General features: G+C 42.0%; 3 protein-coding genes across 6 annotated transcripts; all 3 read right to left on the reverse strand.

Annotated features, from left to right (window-relative positions):
* Positions 1 to 1,198: 1,198 nt before the first annotated feature.
* LOC109897311 (hsp90 co-chaperone Cdc37) lies at positions 1,199 to 5,980 on the reverse strand. The gene is made up of 8 exons (XM_031834206.1): positions 5,641 to 5,980; positions 5,112 to 5,393; positions 4,887 to 4,992; positions 4,689 to 4,804; positions 4,173 to 4,295; positions 3,908 to 4,090; positions 2,188 to 2,259; positions 1,199 to 2,004 (listed from the first exon to the last, which is right to left on the reverse strand). Exons 1-8 carry the CDS (start codon positions 5,749 to 5,751, stop codon positions 1,864 to 1,866), a joined length of 1,134 nt encoding a protein of 377 aa, XP_031690066.1. The 5' UTR covers positions 5,752 to 5,980; the 3' UTR covers positions 1,199 to 1,863.
* Positions 5,981 to 6,098: 118 nt separating this feature from the next.
* LOC116375869 (hemicentin-1) lies at positions 6,099 to 8,629 on the reverse strand. 2 transcript variants are annotated; one of them, XM_031834220.1, is made up of 5 exons: positions 8,401 to 8,629; positions 7,584 to 7,850; positions 7,068 to 7,400; positions 6,729 to 6,947; positions 6,099 to 6,426 (listed from the first exon to the last, which is right to left on the reverse strand). In XM_031834220.1, the coding sequence occupies exons 1-5, from the start codon at positions 8,450 to 8,452 to the stop codon at positions 6,359 to 6,361; spliced, it is 939 nt and encodes a 312-aa protein (XP_031690080.1). In that variant the 5' UTR covers positions 8,453 to 8,629; the 3' UTR covers positions 6,099 to 6,358. The 2 variants fall into 2 exon arrangements, with proteins under 2 accessions (XP_031690080.1, XP_031690081.1); XM_031834221.1 differs by having other exon boundaries at positions 6,696 to 6,947; positions 8,401 to 8,628.
* A 1,002-nt stretch (positions 8,630 to 9,631) lies between these two features.
* LOC109898511 (hemicentin-1) lies at positions 9,632 to 18,228 on the reverse strand. 3 transcript variants are annotated; one of them, XR_002256366.2, is made up of 6 exons: positions 14,878 to 15,075; positions 12,898 to 13,176; positions 12,473 to 12,802; positions 12,024 to 12,263; positions 11,322 to 11,497; positions 9,632 to 11,026 (listed from the first exon to the last, which is right to left on the reverse strand). XR_002256366.2 is itself a non-coding variant. In XM_020493496.2 (5 exons), the coding sequence occupies exons 1-5, from the start codon at positions 14,927 to 14,929 to the stop codon at positions 11,385 to 11,387; spliced, it is 1,014 nt and encodes a 337-aa protein (XP_020349085.1). In that variant the 5' UTR covers positions 14,930 to 15,075; the 3' UTR covers positions 9,632 to 11,384. The 3 variants fall into 3 exon arrangements, 2 of the variants coding, with proteins under 2 accessions (XP_020349085.1, XP_031690071.1); XM_020493496.2 differs by having other exon boundaries at positions 9,632 to 11,497; XM_031834211.1 differs by lacking the exon at positions 14,878 to 15,075 and adding an exon at positions 18,208 to 18,228 and having other exon boundaries at positions 10,981 to 11,497.
* Positions 18,229 to 18,469: the final 241 nt, after the last annotated feature.

Below are 18,469 nucleotides of genomic sequence, written 5' to 3' on the forward strand. Positions count from 1 at the left end.
TGGAGGAGATGCACTGTAGTACTTAATGCAGCTGGTGGCCACACCAGAAACTGACTGTTACTTTGATTTTTAACCCCCCCCCCCCCCCTTTGTTCAGGGACACATAATTCCATTTATGTTAGTCACATGTCTGTGGAACTTGTTCAGTTTATGTCTCAGTTGTTGATTCTTATGTTCATACAAATATTTTCACATGTTAAGTTTGCTGAAAATAAACGCAGTTGACAAGTGAGAGGATGTTTCTTTTTTTAGTTTAGATATTCCATTTTTAAAAAATCTGCCGTTTCCAGATACAATAGTAATTTACAACATTAACAATGTCTACACTGTATTTCTGATCAATTTGATGTGATTTTCTTTCAAAAACAAGGCCATTTCTAAGTGACCCCAAACTTTTGAATGGTAGGGTAGGTGTAGACCTTATCGTGAAATGCTTACTTACAAGCCCTTAACCAACAGTGCAGTTCAAGAAAATATTTACTAAATCAAATAGTAGAAATAAAGAAGTAACACAGAATAATAAACATAACAATAACGAGGCTATATACAGGAGGCACGGGTACCGAATAAATGTGCGGGGGTACAGGTTAGTCGAGGTAATTTGTACATGTAGGTAGGGGAAAGTGACTATGCAAAGATGATAAACAGCGAGTAGCAGCAGACTCAAAACAAAAGCGGGGTCAATGTAAATAGTCTGGGTGGCCATTTGATTAATTGTTCAGAAGTCTTATAGCTTGGGGATAGAAGCTGCTCAGGAGCCTTTTGGACCTAGACTTGGCACTCCAGTATGACTTGGGTGACAGAGTCTTTGACAATTTGTTGGGCCTTCCTCTGAAACCGCCTGGTATAAAGGTCCTGGACGGCAGGAAGCTTGGCCCCAGTGATGTATTGGGCCGTACGCACTACCCTCTGTAGCGCCTTCCGGTCAGATACCGAGCAGTTGCCATACGAGGCCGTGATGTAACCATGTAACCATGCTCTTGATGGTGCAGCTGTATAACTTTTTGAGGATTTGGGGACCCATGCCAAACCGTTACAGTCTCCTGAGGAGAAAAAGGTGTTGTCGTGCCCTCTTCACGACTGTCTTGGTGTGTCTGGACCATATTAGTTTGTTGCACTAAGCATTATAATGCAATGGAAGACAGGTGAAACTATCTTACAATGTTTCTAATAAATCTCAATTCAATAACACCCTATCCTGACTCATGTAAACCACATCAGTGATATTTTTAATAGCAAATAATACTCAAAAGTGATGATCCCATCAACTTAAAAGTTGATGTGAGGTGACACCTGCTGGTCAAATTAAGGAGAGAAAACAATGAGCAAAAAGGTCATAAGGGACCAGCAGACTGGATTCAAAATGTCACATGTTGATATGATTCAATTTCAACCTCAGTTACTAGGCTATCCCACGTTACATCACTATGTATAATTCTATCACATCAAGAACTAAAATCCTGCCATGCCTATCCCTATACATGTAGAACCAGTAGTGAGACTATTGAATGAAAAAGAGAAACAATGTTCCCCAGCAACTGAAAGCACACAAATACAAGGTAAACAACTGGCTGGCTGGCTGGCTGACACACACACCCAAAGAGACTATGTACAGGCACACACACATTTAAGAATACAGCTTCACTAATAAAGGCCCAAGCAAGAATTATGTTTAAAAAAAGAAAAGCATTCAGCAAGTGATATTGGTGTGATACTGTTGTCCACAAAGAGTGGACATCACCACAGAGGTTAAACTGTTCCAAAGCGTTAAGGAGAAATTCATGAAAAAAAAATTGGGAGTAGCAATAGAAGTGACGAATACATAGATGAAAATATCATCATCGTAAAGTCAATTCATGTCAATCATTCTATCTTCTGTTCACCCATCTCCTTATTCAGCTCTTCATAAGTAGCGTCTTCCTCCTTGTCGTCTCCCTCGTCTGCCCGTGAGTTAGGGACCCAGAGGCCAGAGTCGATGCATCTCTTCATGTGGACCTTAGCCTCCTGACGGGTGGGAACAATGACATTCAGAGCACCAGTTTGTAACAACTTCAGGAGGTTTTGTGTCACTATTCAGCGTGCCTTTACATTTGTAGAACAATGTATGTTGTCGGTATGCTTGCCCTGAGCATGTGGAAGACAATACAACAAAAGAAACACAGGAATGGATTTGCTTTTGTAACCTACCGTTGGGTCCAGCTTCGTGATGACAGTCTGCAACATGGCAATGTCCTTCTCGTCAAAACATTTCTGCATCTCCTACAAAAAGGACAAAATCTATTTTTTAAATTTCACCTTTATTTAACAAGGTAGGTTAGTTGAGAACAAGTTCTCATTTACAACTGCAACCTGGCCAAAATAAAGCAAAGCAGTGCGACACATACAACAACACAGAGTTACACATGGAATAAGCAAACATACAGTCAATAAACAAGTCTATATACGATGTGAGCAAATGAGGGGAGATAAGGGAGGTAAAGGCAAAAAAAAAAAAGATGAGGAGATGAGGAGGATGATAATGAGGAGATATGAGTCTCCAGCTTCAGTGATTTTAGAAGTTCGTTCCAGTCATTGGCAGCAGAGAACTGGAAGGAAAGGAGGAAGTCAAAGGAGGAATTGGCTTTGGGGGTGACCAGTGAAATACACCTGCTGGAGCGTGTGCTACGGGTGGGTGCTGCTATGATGACATGTGAGCTGAGATAAGACGGGCTTTACCTAGCAAAGACTTATAGATGACCTGGAGCCAGTGGGTTTGGCGACAAATATGAAGGGCCAGCCAATGAGGGCATAGAGGTCACCGTGGGTAGTATATGGGGCTTTGGTGACAAAACGGATGGCAGTGTGATAGACTGCATGCAATTTGCTGAAGTCAAGGATCGGTAGGATAGTCCGTTTTGTTTTACGAGGGTATGTCTGGCAGCATGAGTGAAGGATGCTTTGTTGCGAAATAGGAAGCCAATTCTAGATTTAACTTTGGATTGGAGATGTTTGATGTGAGTCTGGAAGGAGAGTTTACAGTCTAACCAGACACCTAGGTATTTGTAGTTGTCCACATATTCTAAGTCAGAACCGTCCAGAGTAGTGATGCTGGACGGGCGGGCAGGTGTGTGCAGCGATCGGTTGAAGAGCATACATTTAGTTTTACTTGCATTTAAGAGCAGTTGGGAGGCCACGGAAGGAGAGTTGTATAGCATTGAAACTCGTTTGGAGGTTAGTTAACACAGTGTCCAAAGAAGGGCCAGAAGTATACAGAATGGTGTCGTCTGCGTAGAGGTGGATCAGAGAATCACAAGCAGCAAGAGCAACATCATTGATGTATACAGAGAAAAGAGTCGGCCTGAGGATTGAACCCTGTGGCACCCCCATAGAGACTGCCAGAGGTCCGGACAACAGGCCCTCCGACTTGACACACTGAACTCTATCTGAGAAGTAGTTGGTGAACCAGGCGAGGCAGTCATTTGAGAAACCAAGACTGTTGAGTATGCCAATAAGAACGTGGTGATTGAGAGTTGAAAGCCTTGGCCAGGTCGATGAGTACAGCTGCACAGTATTGTCTCTTATCGATGGCGGTTATGATATCGTTTAGGACCCGAGCTTGGCTGAGGTGCACCCATGACTAGCTCGGAAACCAGATTGCACAGCTGAGAAGGTAAGGTAGGATTCTAAATGGTCGGTGATCTGTTTGTTAACTTGGCTTTCAAAGACCTTAGAAAGGCAGGGTAGGATAGATATAGGTCTGTAGCAGTTTGGGTCTAGAGTGTCTCCCCCTTTGAAGAGGGGGATGACCGCGGCAGCTTTCCAATCTTTGGGTTTGTTAACTTGCAAAACCAAAAATAGAGATAGGGATGATGATTATGATGGAAGGACGGTGCTAAATGAAGGAGGTGCAGCAGTAGATGTCCTGTACCTCAGGTAGGGACTCATACACCTCAGCAGGATCCAGTCCTCCGGGCCCCAGGCGTTTCTGTCGCTCCTCCTCTTCGTACTCCTTCATGGCCCTCTCGATGCGAATCTTGGCCCTGCCGCGCACCCTCCCCTTAAAGGACTCCAGCTCATCATTGAAGGCATCCTGATACTGCTGATCTGCAGTCTGAGAGAGGGAAATATATATGTCTATATGCTTTGCTATTGAGTGCAAGTGGGAAATGTATAACCTTTATACACAAACAAACCTTTATCTTGGCGAAGAACTGACGGAAGCAACCGCGGGGATCCACCTTAAGGCTCTTAGCCAGCTCCAGGACGAACTGCATCACTATAGTCTGGTGGGCCACCTGCTCCATCAGCGCTTTCTTCTACAGGAGGAAAACATCAACAGGACACTGACATTAACCCTTGTCTATGCTCATCTGTATCAAGAAAAGGAAACTGCATGTGTACTTCGTACTGAGGCATGTTTGGGCAAATAAAGAGGATCAGACGATCACTTACTAACCTACTTCATAACCTTCTCTACACCAGGATTGTGTTCATTATGCACCAAATGTAAGAAGATGAACTGAAACAGGAAGGGTCTACCTGGACTTGTTCAACAAGAAACACTATCGTTTTCTGTTTCAAAACATTTTGCTACCCTGTGCCCTACTGAACATGACCCTGATGAGTGTCTTCTGGAATAATGTATAGTGGATGAAATCCCTCATGGGTTATTAGAGGTGAGGTTTGTCGTATTACGGTTCTGCACTCACCTCCTCCACCTCCAGGTCAATGCACATGATGACTAGGTAGTTGGCCGTCTCCTCACACACCAGGTGAGGGTTGTCTGATAGGTACTTCTGGCTGTCGTCCCAGCGTTTCATCATACCTGACAACAGAGACAGATACCATGGCCATGACAACTACCCACAAAGAATGGGGACAACAAAGAATGGGATAATGACTCTCACCAAAGTGTTTGATCTCTTTCTCATACTTCTCCACAAAGGTCTTGTGTTTCTGCTCTTTCTGCTCCTCGGTGTCCTCCTTCACATCTGGCTTAACGTTCATAACACTCTAGGAGAGACAGAAGGAGAGAGAGAGAGAAAGATCGGAGTGGGGCAAGACAAGTGGCATCAGCAAATAACCATCACCATCAGCCAGGGCGCATCAGTGGTTCCACACACTAAACCCACCTTGCTGAAGCCCTCCTTGCTGAGTGTGTCTACGCTCCATGGCATCTTCTTCTCTTCCCGCCGGTGGTCCTCCAGTTTCTTCTCCCAGTCTCGCTCCTCCTTCTTCAGCCTCTTCTCCTCGGCCTGTGCCTTGCTCAGCTCGGCTTTGGCATCGTCCGTGACTGAACTGGACAGATTCTTGGTCTTCTTCTGTGCTTCAGTCAACTTGCGCTTAGATTCAGCTAGCCCCTTCTCCAGGTCCTCCCCAGCCTTTATGAACTGGTCCATCCGTTCCACACGCGCCTAGGTGATGGTGGGGAGAGGGGTCAGGACAAAGGGATCTCATCGAGGATAACTAGATATACAACACATAACGCCAAATGTTATGTTTAGCTTTCCATTGCGTTTATCTGCGAAAGCAGGCTGTTTACATAACGTAGCTAGCTACAGCATCTGCAAATCTAGAAAGCTAGCTAATAATGTGATAATTAGCTAACTTACAGAGACCAAGTAGCTATCAAATGCATCACTCTAATCGACATAACGTTACCTCATGTCTCCATTTGAAAAGGCTGGGTGTATCGATGTTTGGATGAGTGTCATCTTCATCATCTGAAACCTCAATGTGGTCCCACACGCTGTAGTCTATCCTACTTGTCATTCTAGCTACCTAGCTAGCAGGCTACAATTTGCTTGTAGCAAGAGCACGTTAAAAGTGAAAATAATCGATTTTAAATTAGCTAACTTAAAACCTTGTTAGAAATTATATCGGTAGATAATATATTTACTATTGCTAAACAACAATAGTGCACAATGTAGCATTAGCTAGCTAAGGAAGAAACCCTGGAAGTTTCCGTTTAGACGTATCTACGTAAACTCGTCATTGAAGAACGTCAAGGCAAAGGCATGTGGGTGGAGCATAATATTTTTATAATTAAAAATAGATATATATTATTTAGTAGATGTAATAATAATAGCCTACCATCATTGATAATAATACAACAAAAATAAATTTGTAATTTTATTAGTGTTTTTATGACACATAATAAAGAGAGAAAGAACAAACAACAATAAAGTTAATGGATAGCTAATTAATGGATAGAATTATTCACACTGCCTCGCGTTCTAGGGTTCTCCACACTGAAAGTGAACTGTATACCCTACATATATATTTAAACACGTCAAAGTATACTTTATGTTGCAATAACAACAAGAATCAATCATAACACAATAATATGCTACTATAAACTATTACATGACCAAAGTCTTTAAAAATGTAAGGCGATTCCTTTTTTTCTGTGCGATGGTCTGGCTGACAATGATGACGCTCTCACACCTGTAACAAAACCGTGCAATTGATATTAGAGACAGAAAATATCTTCCCTCTGCTAATCCCCCAAACTTGGACTTGTGTTTTGTAAAGCCAACACTCCACTGTGGGAAAAGTCACACACCTCCAACGTGGCCCTTTTTTACCTTCTGACTCCTCAGATTACATACCAAATAAGATCTATGGCTTCTATAACAAGTATGATGGTAGAGAATGCTAGTTCTATCCTCTGAATGTTTGCATTTAACAATGCCCCCTTCACTGTGTCCTCCTACCTTAAGACTTAGTCTTAATGATGAACTGCTTACTCTTCTTGCCAATCTTATTAGAGGAAATGCAGGTGTAGGTCCCTGGAAGCAAGGAGGAAGAGGTAAAAACAGGTTGGTCCTCCATCTTCTCTTTGGGATCTGAAGACTGCCAGCTGTACACAGGACTGGGGCTTCCTGTAGCCGTGCAGTTTAATGTGATTTCATCCCCCACACCGATGTCCAGGGTCTCAGCCTCAGGACTGAGGAAGGATGGGGGGTCTGAGAAAATAAGTATAAGGGAAAGGGATGGATATTGCATATAAATGAATACACAAACACAATTGGATTTCATTGTTTCTCATGGAACTATTAATGGTTGGGTTGAGTCAATAGACTCACAGTGCACAGAGACGTTGAGAGGCTCTGATGTCACTGAAGGAGGCGGTTGTGGTCCCTCTGGTCCCAAGTCCAGCTGAGCCACGCACTTGTACTGGGCTCCGTTATCAGCTTTGGTTGGGGTGATCAGGAGGATGGAGGATACTTGGACAGGGGAGGCAGGGGTCAGATCAGAGAAAGAGTGGTTGTAAACTTCAGTCTGCCCTCTGTACCACCTCAGGGTGAGGTATTGAACAGGGGCGATGTTCTGGACATCACAGAGCAGCTGGTACTCTTTCCCCTCCAACATGGGACCAGTGTGGTTCGCTGAGCTGATAGTGACACTGTCTGGAGTCTCTGTGAAAGATCAGCTGGTTAGTGTGTCAAGCACAACACGTACACGTACATGTAGTAGTAGTTGCCACAAATAGAATTCATCATTATGAAGTATGACCTGATGCATGTACTGCAGCCATCCTCTGCCTTAAATTGAGCTAAGATTTTTTAAAAGCCAGCTTTATGTAGGCCAGGTTGACTCACTGTAAAGGATGAGGTTGAGTTTCTCCTCACACTGTCTGGGTGCAGTGAAGAAGACTCCGTAGCAGATAGGCTCCTCGATCCAGTCGATCAGACTCTCCACCTTCCATTGGACAGCACGGTCCTGTTGGGTGTGTGCTGCCCCGATGGCTGACTCCCAGCCTAGGACACGCACTGGGCGAGAGGCCTCACAGCTGACAGACACAGCCTCCCCAAACCCCACCACCACCCTGGAGGGTTTCAGCTCCAGAGAGCATCCTTCACCTGACACTGAGACATGGACAATATCATCATCACCATCATCATCGTTACATTGTCTTCATCAGCATCATCATTTTCACAATCTTTTTCATTATCATCGTGATCATCACAATCTAGTTAGAAAGTTATATTATTGCTGGCATATCTGAAACATTCATATTTGTTCAATAAAATCACATTTACAGATACCAGGAAAATGTTGCTTGCAGTGATTTGATTGTGACTTTAGCAGGTGTTTATGATCAGTATGTATCACTGTGCATATAAGACTGGGTGGGATGCAGGTTTCACTTTGCCATCATCTCTGGGTTGCAAATTTAATTTCAGTGGACAAAGCACAGGTAAATAATTCACACACTCATATACGCAATATTATATAATAGTATTTCGCCAAAGTGCTTTAAAACCATTTATGACCAATTCTATTGCCAAAAAACATCTTCAAACTACAAACTCGTCGATACAAAGGGGGCCTCTACTGCAGATGTCCCATAACCCTCGACTCCACAGAGAATAAGCTAATCTTATGAATAATAAAATGTCTCTTGCAACATCTTACCGGTGCAGAACATGCAAAAGGTTAGGATCCATTTTAGAAAGTAGTTTTCCATCTTTTTGCAGACTTTGATGAGGTCCACTATGGTCGGAGTTGAAAGGCGAGTGGAATTCCGACTTGGTCCTGCTTGGCAACTCCAAAGTGAACTGTGATTACTAACAAAAGCCCTCCCTCACCAAACGAGGGCTCTCATACCGTAGTCTGTGTCTGACTGCAGGGCCCCGAGGGGGAGAAGAGGGGGCTAAGGAAGTTTGACAGGCATCAAGGCCAGACCTCCTCAACGGTAACTCATTAGGCCTACATCCCACAGGGGAAATTCTTCCTTTAATCATTTATTTGTGGTTTAGTTAGAATCTGTATTTAATGTTCAATGAGAGTTAAAATATCAGACCCATGATATATTTCAGCCCAAAATGTGTTCCTACTCCTAGAATCTCAGCCTAGATCTTTTGTATTTTTGTTCGCTATCGTGTATTGTTACAGCAGCACAACCCCGAGCTATTCAGATGACAACTCTTTTCTCTTTTTAGAAAATACCCATACAGAGTTCTAGGACTTCAGAAGGGTGCTACGGTTACAATTTTCAGTTCTTTAATCTGAAATGAAACCCCAATGACCTGTGGTAACTTGCCTCAAACAGTTCCCGTGTGACTGCGGATTCATATACATAGGTGGTTTGAGAGAACTCACATTGCAGCTCGACTCTCTTTTCTGCAGGCATGTTTGATTCCCATGCGCACACTGCTTGGAGACCCCATGCTTTGTCAAGACTCAGCAGGTTGGATTGTTGGACTTGTTGTCCAGTATGTAGTGTGTAGGCCTCACACTGTGATCAGAATGTACCACCACTGCACAACAGCACCAGCCGTGACCAGGCTGCCAGAAACATTGCTCAGTAATTGGATGCTTATTGGGTGTATTTATAGAAGGCTCAGCTGCCAATTCTGTGTCTACAGTATGTCGACTCTGTTTTGTGTTTCTATGCTGTGCCCGTGTTTGTTGTGGAAGTACACTATTGTACACTTGTTTCTGAAAATGATCATGTGTGTATAATATAACATGTTTTTGCTCTAGGACTAAATGTGCTGGCAAATTGCCCTTATAAGTCTACACTGCAGCCAGGTTGTTATAGCAACAGTCAGGCTGCACACACAAAGTGTTTCTTGGCAGGGCAGAAGTCCCCTTCACCAGGATGAAGCAGAACCCGAGAGACACAAAAAGGACACACACTCAATTCTGAAAAAGGAAGTATTTATATGAGCCACTGTAGGCAGGATAACAGATGGATTTCCATGCGTCGCTTTACATGGACCTTAGTTTGTAGTGATTAGTATTGATGTGTCAGTGTTACAGTGATGTATGAGAGAAAGGTTCCCAATGGCATACAAAACACAGTAGAGGAACATGTCACAGTGAAAGACTGATTCTTTCAAAACTTGAACTCAATGAGCAAAGCTGGTTGATAGCGAATGCTGTGTATGCAAGGTAAACATCTCCTGCATTGTCAATGCAAAACTGTCAACCAATTTTGCAGCACTATTGAAATGGAAATGAAAGACAGCATCATTCTAACCTAAATTAGTTGCAGTAGAACACTTCCTGAAACTGAATCTGACAATGCTGAGCCTAACAAGTACTGACATTCCGAATAGATCACTAAATGTCTGAACGGAAGGGCAGTCAGATGGAAACACACATATCACGGGTCATATAAACATAAGCAAGCTGACAAAAATGTCTAAATAAAGTAGAGAATGAGTGTTAGCAACTGTTAAAGATGGCATATAACATTCAGTGCTGAAATCAAATGGACAATATACACATAGTTAGTTAGCGACAAACATCACATGTAAAAAGCTAGTTTACATCGTGCAACTCAAATAGTTCTGTGGACCTTACAAGCACCATTTCCAACTGTACCAAAGCTATTCCAGCCCTGTACAACGTGAACTGAACATACTTTGCACTTTACACTGTAACCATACCTTGAAATATATAGCATGAATGTTTTAAAATTGTTATACAAAAAAATAAACAAACCTCTGTGATTCAACAAAAAAAAGACAACGATTGAAGGACTGTGCCACTCCACTCGTCAAAACAGAGTATTGTTTCTACTAACACACAGTATAGCAACATCGTAAAGGACCATGGGAGCCACCTATGGTGAGATATGACTGTGTAGACTATTAAAATACCTGAGAAAACACATCAGTGGCCTTTCTCTCCTCACAGTCCTGAGACTGTGTCCATGGGATTCATGTCAGTATGCATGTTCGCTTCCCTATGGTCTGCAGATATAGGTTGAGAAAGTGAAAGAAACAATTAAAGCTATCAAACATACTGACATTACTGAGAATCAAGGGTGCTGTGACGGTAAGAGAGAGATAGCGGAAGAGTGTGGGCAGAGAACAAAATTAGCAATAGTGAAGAGAAGCTTCTTGTGGCTCTTGGAACAGCAAACTTAAAATCAGTTAAAAGGCTCTGGTACCACCATTTTAGAGCAACAAGAAAAAAAAGGCATTAGACAGGAAGTGATGCATTGCATGGCTCATTTCTCACTGTACAGTCACATAAGGTCACTTGGTGCGGTCATCGGACTACAGCGATCAGGCTAGACCCGCTTTACCTGCGTGACAGAGACACAGTGGCTGTGAGTAGAGACTACATTCAGGTATGCTTGATTATAAAATAAATAATAAAACAGGACACACATGCATGTAAATGAATGATTTGTAGTGTCGCGCAACATGCTCACACGGACACAGCCCAAGACACAGTCAAAACAACGCATCACCATGTCCAAATGGCACAAAGCCATTGGTTGGAGAAGGCTAATAGAAAGCACTCTTTGGATTTATAAGCCATGCAGGATTGAAGCGTTCCATCATAGTAATTCAATAAACAACCATTCCTATTCATACAGTGTCTATTGAGGAAGTCCTGCTGGTCACACCGGCGATAGAATTGCTCTTCCTCTGGCCTGGTCAGATGATGGAGTTGGGACCTGCTCTGTGTTTGACAACGACATAGACAATCACGACCACAATGGCCAGACCCAGGCCCAATCCTATGATGACCCAGAACGTTGTTCTGTCCCCTGTGGGAAGAGGGTGTGGTTAATGAGGGTTTATTTATTTGTTTGTGATGCACCACACAGACAGACACTAGAGCAAAGAAAGCCGGCATGACCACCACTATCCTGCAGTGGTTCCACGACTGCCTGGAGAAACAGGAGCAATATTAGACATTTAAATATACTGTCAAAGGAGACATTTCTCAGAGCAGTCGATTTGGGAAATATTAAGAAAGTAACACATATTCATGTTACAGGAAAATTGGGTCCCACTTTACATGAAGTGTCCTGAAAAACATATTGCCATGGTAGCTAGTTTCATATGTACAGTGTAGTTACAATGTAATAATTGCAAAGTAACAAAGTACTTGTGGTGATCTGATGATGTACCCTTACCAGTGGACACAGTCATTCTGGTAAAGGGTAACACGAATGCACCTAGTAAGTGAGTGAAGGGGGAACGAGAGGGGAAGAGGGAGGGGTAGTAGGTGAGAATAGAAGCATTTGTGAAAAAGATAAGACTAGGTACTAATTATAAACATGATCCTACCTTTAGGTTTGGGATTCACAGTGAATGTCTTGCTGATCTCGCCTATCTGATTGTAGGCAGTGCAGGTGTAGGTTCCTGGGACCTCGGACGGGGGGGTGAAAAGAGCTTCTTGGAAATCTGAAGACTGCCACCTGTACTCAGGAGGGGGCCTTCCAGTAGCCGTGCAGTTTAAGGTGATTACCTCCCCCACTCTGATGTCCAGGTGGTTCTCAGCTTCAGGTCTGGAAAAGGTTGGGGGGTCTGAAGAATGAGGAGCAATAAGATAAACATATAACCAATCAACATGGACTGTTCCCACAAGATTCAGAGTTTGGGGAGGTTGAAACCATGAGAAGATAACAGATTATTGGAAGACTCCGTTAAATATCACAGTAGGGTATCAGATCAAACTAAATGATCAGCTGTAAACATGAATGGAATGATTGAAAATAAGACTAGAGGGAACTCACAGTGCACAGTCATGCTGAGAGGTTCTGATGTCACTGTAGGATGGGGTTGTGGTCCCTCTGGTCCCAGGTCCAGTTCTGCTCTACATCTATACTGAGCTCCATCATCATTTCTATTGGGGCTGATCATCAGAGTAGCTGACAAATCCTCTGGTCTCTTACTGACGTTACTGTAAGTTACAATATCTAAGGGTTCATTCCCTTTGTACCACTTCACAACCAGGTTCTGTAGAGGAGCGATGTTCTGAATGTCACACTGCAGATGGTACTGTGTCCCCTTCACCATGGGACCAGAGTGGTTCAGAACAGAGATGGAGACTCTGTCTGGAGTCTCTGTGGAGGAGGTCAACAATGTAAAAAAACCTCAATGCTGATATACAGTTAAATAGAAACATACCTTTCACATTCACAAGGAGGAAAATACTCACTGTAGAGAATGACTGGAAGTACTATTGAGGGTTGTTCGCCATCAATGAGATTGATGTAGCATTTGGGTTCTATTGTCCAATCAGTAAGGTTATCCACAGTCCAGGTGACAACGTTGACATCTTTTTTTTCTACACTTATACCTCCGAATGTGGCCTCCCAGCCCATCCCATCATGGTCTGTGGCTGATGTGCTGCATTTGACTGAGACTGAGTCTCCATATCTCACCACCACTCTGGGAGGGTTGAGCTCAAGAGGAAAGGAGGCATGTGTAGGCCCACCTACCGGTCAGAGCACATGACATGTGAACAACATGGCAATGATTACATACAACCATAAAGTAACACTGACATCACAATACATTGTCTGTCAATAAATATATCTTTGCTAGTATTTTTGCTGGTTCGTATCACAAACTCTCTGCTGGCCAAGACAACTGGTTTGACTGTGGCCATACATTTCACTATCAGAGGGTGAGAAAGTTGCCCATTGCTTCTGCTAGTTGTTAAAAAACAATGTCACTCAGTCAAGTCAGGAACAAGGGAGTAAATGAATGAAACTTGTTTTAATATTGATAGTGCTCTAAGGCAGGGATTCCCAAACTTCTGCACTCATACCCCCCTTCCAGCATTGGGGAACAACCCGTGCCAGCCTGCACACGAGCCGCTTCTATTTCTATGGGCAAAAGCACTTTTCATGACAAAAACTGTTCACACCCCTCTGGTTGGCGAAGAGAAAATCATGCAGGTTTAAAGCTTATTTTCTGCAATTCTACCATTTTTTTCATGAAGCACTGAGAAAATGTAGCATTTTTATTCTATACATTTTGCCATGTCTAATGTGTATCTAAGTGACTCAAACATTACAACAAAATCTATGGGTCATTTTTTTAAATTATTTTTTTTAACGTTTGCTGACATGTGTCCAGACTTAAAAAAAAAAAATTTAACTCAGGCTTTCAATGTATTAATGTGGTTGAGAGCTGTAACAGTAGAATGCACAAGGTGCAATTTTTGCATTTGGTAGTGTATGGGAAGTTGTCCTCTTGTTGTGTCATTCACTGACAGACATTAGAAAGCTATTTCTAATCTGTCATATATGCACAGTTGATCAACTAACCCATGTTAGCTAGGTAGGTATGTTAGGCTAACCAGCGATCTAAATCTTGTAGTTATCATGGCCATAATGTGTGCCTCGGCCCCCAGGAGGCCCCCATTGATTTTGTTGACTCACTCAGGTATCATATGAACACATTTAAGACAATGCTAAATTTGTATAATTGCCAGAAATTTGCTTTAAAACCACAAAAAAATTATCCCCACCCATAGCAAAATATGGAGCATTTTGGGGAAATGGGCTTAAATCATGCTAAATGTTCTTTCTGTCAAAAAAAGGATTGTGAACTATTTGAAGTCATATGGGTCGCGACTTGCGAGGTGGAGGTTTGTTACTATGCAGATAAAGATTATACCAACCCAGAATTTTACCTCCTAGGAAATTTGTGTGACCGGACCTTCTCTCAAATAGTAGTTGAGTACACCTGGCCTAGTTAATCTGGACATTTCTGACAAGTTATAAATATCTCTAAGGTATACAATGACTGACATGACAAGAGGAACTGATGACACACTACCCAATTTCGAAATTGCACCTTAGGGGGACCGCCCCACAGTTTGGGAAACCGTTCTAAGGGACCAAATTCGAGAGAGAAAAACAATTGCTTTTCTTCCAAATGAATCGACCACACCCATCAATAGAGCTCTTTCTTGATCAGAGACATATTGATTCAGTGGGAGAGCTTGGACTTCAAATAGTCAAAAACAAGTTTACTATGACTTCCAGTAAGTTAAACATCATACCCTGAAAATACAATTAAATAGTAATTGAGTTGTTTAAACATAATGGGAAACTCATACGGTAACGGGAACAGCAAACATCTGTAGTTTAACAAAAAAGTAGTAACATTGATCTGTAGACCCTACCTGTAAACACCAACACACAGAGTGTCAGAAATCCATAAAGTCCTTTCACCATATTTATTTTATCCAGCAAATATATCCCAATGTTGACCGTCACCTTGAAAACGTATAACTATGGTAATCGAAACTAAAAGCAGCAGCGCACGCAAACGCTTTCCCACACGAGTACACATCCTCTATCCATCCATGGGTTGCCATGTCAGATTAATTTGCTAGCCCAATCACACTTTTTTTAAACCCTCCCCAACATGCCTGAGAGGAGCTGGGACATGTAATCAATATAAGCCTTTCCCATAACGTCATCGAGCGAATTAAGAATGCATATCAACGTATCTTGTAATGATGTATGGAGCGAAATTCGGTTTTCTATCAAAACAATATTTATTGCGAGCTAACTTGAATAAAATGAATTTAAATATGGTGCAAGATAAATTATAATTAGCACTCATTAAACGCGCCAGATATTTTTTTATCATTGGATGTTGATTTAACTTGTTTGACTGCTATGATTAAGCAATAAGGCCTGGGGAGGTGTAATCCCATATATGGCCAATATACCATGGCTAAAGGCTACAACGCAGAGTGCCTGGATACCACAAACCCGCAGAGGTGCCTTATTGATATTATAAATTGTTACCAACATAATTAGAACAGTAAAAAGTCATTTTTTTGTCATAACTGTGGTATATATATATACCACAGCTTTCAGTCAATCAGCATTCAGGGCTCAAACCACACCCTTCAAAAATGAATGTTGGGCAATTTTCTGGCATTTGTGACTTTATTATGTGCATCATGTTAAGACTATAAACAGTTATAAATGGCCTATTTGCGAGATTGACTTGTCATTTCAATAGGCATATGCTAGGCCTACTGACTCAAATCTGAGTTCAGGACTGTAAAACTCTGCCATGGTTTGGTTAACTAGATGCAGGTAGCCTATAGCCAGTGATTGGACTATATCTAAATTGAGATGGCCTAAAGTAACCTAGGCAAGATGTAAAATGAACGATTTAGCAGTTTGCTTTGTTCAAATTGACAGACTATTTTATTCAACATGAGTAGCTAGGCGATTGTGAGGTAAGAAGTGTTTGTTGCCCTGTTGGAACAGGCTAGTAAGAATGGGGTCGTAATTTTAATCACTGAATCAAATATTAATAATATGGATATGAACTGAATAGGCCTATGCTTGTCATCTAGTGTTTTATTTAGTTTTACCTGTAGCCTAATCTGACTGACTGTTACCTTCAATCGAATGCATTCTAATTACAGCTGATGGGCAATCGCACTAGAACTGTTAACTAAACATGGCCATTAATAATTACATAATAACACAAGGCTACAACAACAATAAACTGAAGGTATAGGCTATTTATTAAGTTGTGTAACAGTATAAATTTAGACCGTCCCCTCGCCCATACCTGGGCGCCAACCAGGGACCCTCTGCACACATCAACAAGTCACCCACGAAGCATCGTTACCCATCGATCCACAAAAGCCGCGGCACTTGCAGAGCAAGGGGAACCACTACTTCAAGGTCTCAGAGCAAGTGACGTCACCGATTGAAACGCTATTTAGCGCGCACCACCGCTAACTAGCTAGCCGTTTCACATCCGTTACACTTGCACAAATCGATTTGCAATGACTCCAGTAATCTAGCATTAGATACAATGACTATGCTACAGTAGCCGCCATAGACAGACATTAATAGGCTACATGATGGCCAACAGATACAAATGTAGGATATCATTTCCACTTTTAATGTCAGTTTCATTGTGGTCTTTTTCCCTTAACAGAAGCATGCCAGGGAGTTCCATAACTTCAATTTAAAATTTCCACTGAGCGTGTGTAAAACACTTCGCTTACTATAGTTTTAATAAGCAAAGTCGACATTAGAATGCAGTTTAAACCACCTAGTGAATTTATCTAATGCGCACTAGACCACCTAAAGTTTTGTGCCGTTATTTCTTGATGCGCATCAGTTCTAGCGTGTTAATGTTTTATAGAAAAGGTTTGGAAATAGAACTCCATAATGACAATCTAAATAGCCTACCTACAACTGCTAAAAATTCCATTTGAAACGCTAAACAGATTGAAACGCTATTCGCGCGCACCATGCTAACGAGCTGGACATTTCACATCGGTTACACTGGCATGGGAAACATATGTTGACGTTGCCAAAGCAAGGGAAGTAAATAATAAACAAAAGTGAAATAAACAATACAAATTAACATAAACATTAGACTCACAGAAGTTCCAAAATAAAGACATTTCAAATGTCATATTATTTCTATATAGAGTGTTGTAACGATGTACAAATAGTTAAAGGGTTGTATTTGGGCCAGCAGGGCCAGTAACCAAAAGGTTGCTAGATTGAATCCTCAAGCTAACAAGGTATAAATATTTTGTTCTGAACAAGGCAGTTAACCTGCTGTTCCAAAGCCGCCTTTGTAAATAAGCATCTCAACACACACAACCCCTCTGGCCCTCCCCATCATCAATCAGAAACTGTCAGCAGCAGGTCATAGTGAATTAAGATACATTTTTATCCGCGACATCGTTTAAGTTGCTCAATTTTACGAAAATCGCGAACATGGCAACCCTGAATCACTGCCCTCATGTTGGTGCTAGCGAGCCATATACTGCTAAGTATCAACAGCCAATCCAGTAGGGTCTGGAAACCATGGTGAGCTTCGATTGGTCAATAGCAACGAGATGTCGCGTAAGCGACAAAAGTTCAATAGTTAAACTTTCCCAAAGATTATGGATATACGGACTTTCCACAATTTTGGTCCCACCCTGTTCACGCTCCCTCGCCCCGCACACTTCTCTTCCTTCATAGAAAATGAATGGGCTTCCGTTGCTTAATCGATGACGTAGTTCCCAAAGCGCGCGTCGCAAAGGAAATGTTGTGCAAGATCAGAATGATGACCCGCTGTTTTGAAATCCTGTAGATTCCTCATATGAGCAACGTCCAATAAAAAATAAAGTTATGAAAATCACACAACAAATCTTATGAGATAGATTCTTTGAAATGAACAAATTAGTGCGTGTTCAGGTCTCTTCGATAATTCATTAGGGCTAACACGGAACCCAAACCACCTTCGTGCATAAATGTATTTTGTCCCCCTACACCAAACGCGATCACTACACGCAGGTTAACATATCAAAACAAACTCTGAACCAATGACATTAATTTGGGGACAGGTCGAAAAGCATTACACATGTATGGCAATTTAGCTAGTTACCTTGCTAGCTAATTTGTCCTATTTAACTAGCTTGCTGTTGCTAGCTAATTTGTCCTGGGATATAAACATTGAGTTGTTAGTTTACCTGAAATGCACAAGGTCCTCTACGCCGACAATTAATCCACACATAAAACGGCCAATCAAATCGTTTCTAGTCATCTCTCCTCCTTCCAGGCTTTTAAATCTTTTGAATTTATATGGTGATCCATCTACACTTTTATAGTATTACCACGACAACCGACAAAACTTTTAGTCTTTCAATCACCCACGTGGGTATAACCAATGAGGAGATGGCACGTGGGTACCTGCTTCTATAAACCAATGAGGAGATGGGAGAGGCAGGACTT

This window comes from Oncorhynchus kisutch, linkage group LG10 (genome assembly GCF_002021735.2).
Source record: "Oncorhynchus kisutch isolate 150728-3 linkage group LG10, Okis_V2, whole genome shotgun sequence".
NCBI lineage: Eukaryota > Metazoa > Chordata > Actinopteri > Salmoniformes > Salmonidae > Oncorhynchus > Oncorhynchus kisutch.

Excerpts from the sequence above, each read along its gene's own strand:
- LOC109898511 (XM_020493496.2), bottom strand. The coding sequence starts at position 14,929 with ATGGTGAAAGGACTTTATGGATTTCTGACACTCTGTGTGTTGGTGTTT. Across the intron at positions 12,264-12,472 it reads TCTCAGCATGACTGTGCACT|ACCCCCCAACCTTTTCCAGA; the intron begins GTGAGTTCCCTC and ends CTCATTCTTCAG. Across the intron at positions 11,498-12,023 it reads TGTGAATCCCAAACCTAAAG|GGGACAGAACAACGTTCTGG; the intron begins GTAGGATCATGT and ends CTCTTCCCACAG.
- LOC109897311 (XM_031834206.1), bottom strand. The coding sequence starts at position 5,751 with ATGACAAGTAGGATAGACTACAGCGTGTGGGACCACATTGAGGTTTCA. Across the intron at positions 5,394-5,640 it reads TTTTCAAATGGAGACATGAG|GCGCGTGTGGAACGGATGGA; the intron begins GTAACGTTATGT and ends ACCATCACCTAG. Across the intron at positions 4,296-4,688 it reads TTGACCTGGAGGTGGAGGAG|AAGAAAGCGCTGATGGAGCA; the intron begins GTGAGTGCAGAA and ends TTCCTCCTGTAG.
- LOC116375869 (XM_031834220.1), bottom strand. The coding sequence starts at position 8,452 with ATGGAAAACTACTTTCTAAAATGGATCCTAACCTTTTGCATGTTCTGC. Across the intron at positions 7,401-7,583 it reads ACTCAACCTCATCCTTTACA|AGACTCCAGACAGTGTCACT; the intron begins GTGAGTCAACCT and ends GATCTTTCACAG. Across the intron at positions 6,427-6,728 it reads TAATAAGATTGGCAAGAAGA|GTGTGAGAGCGTCATCATTG; the intron begins GTAAGCAGTTCA and ends GTTTTGTTACAG.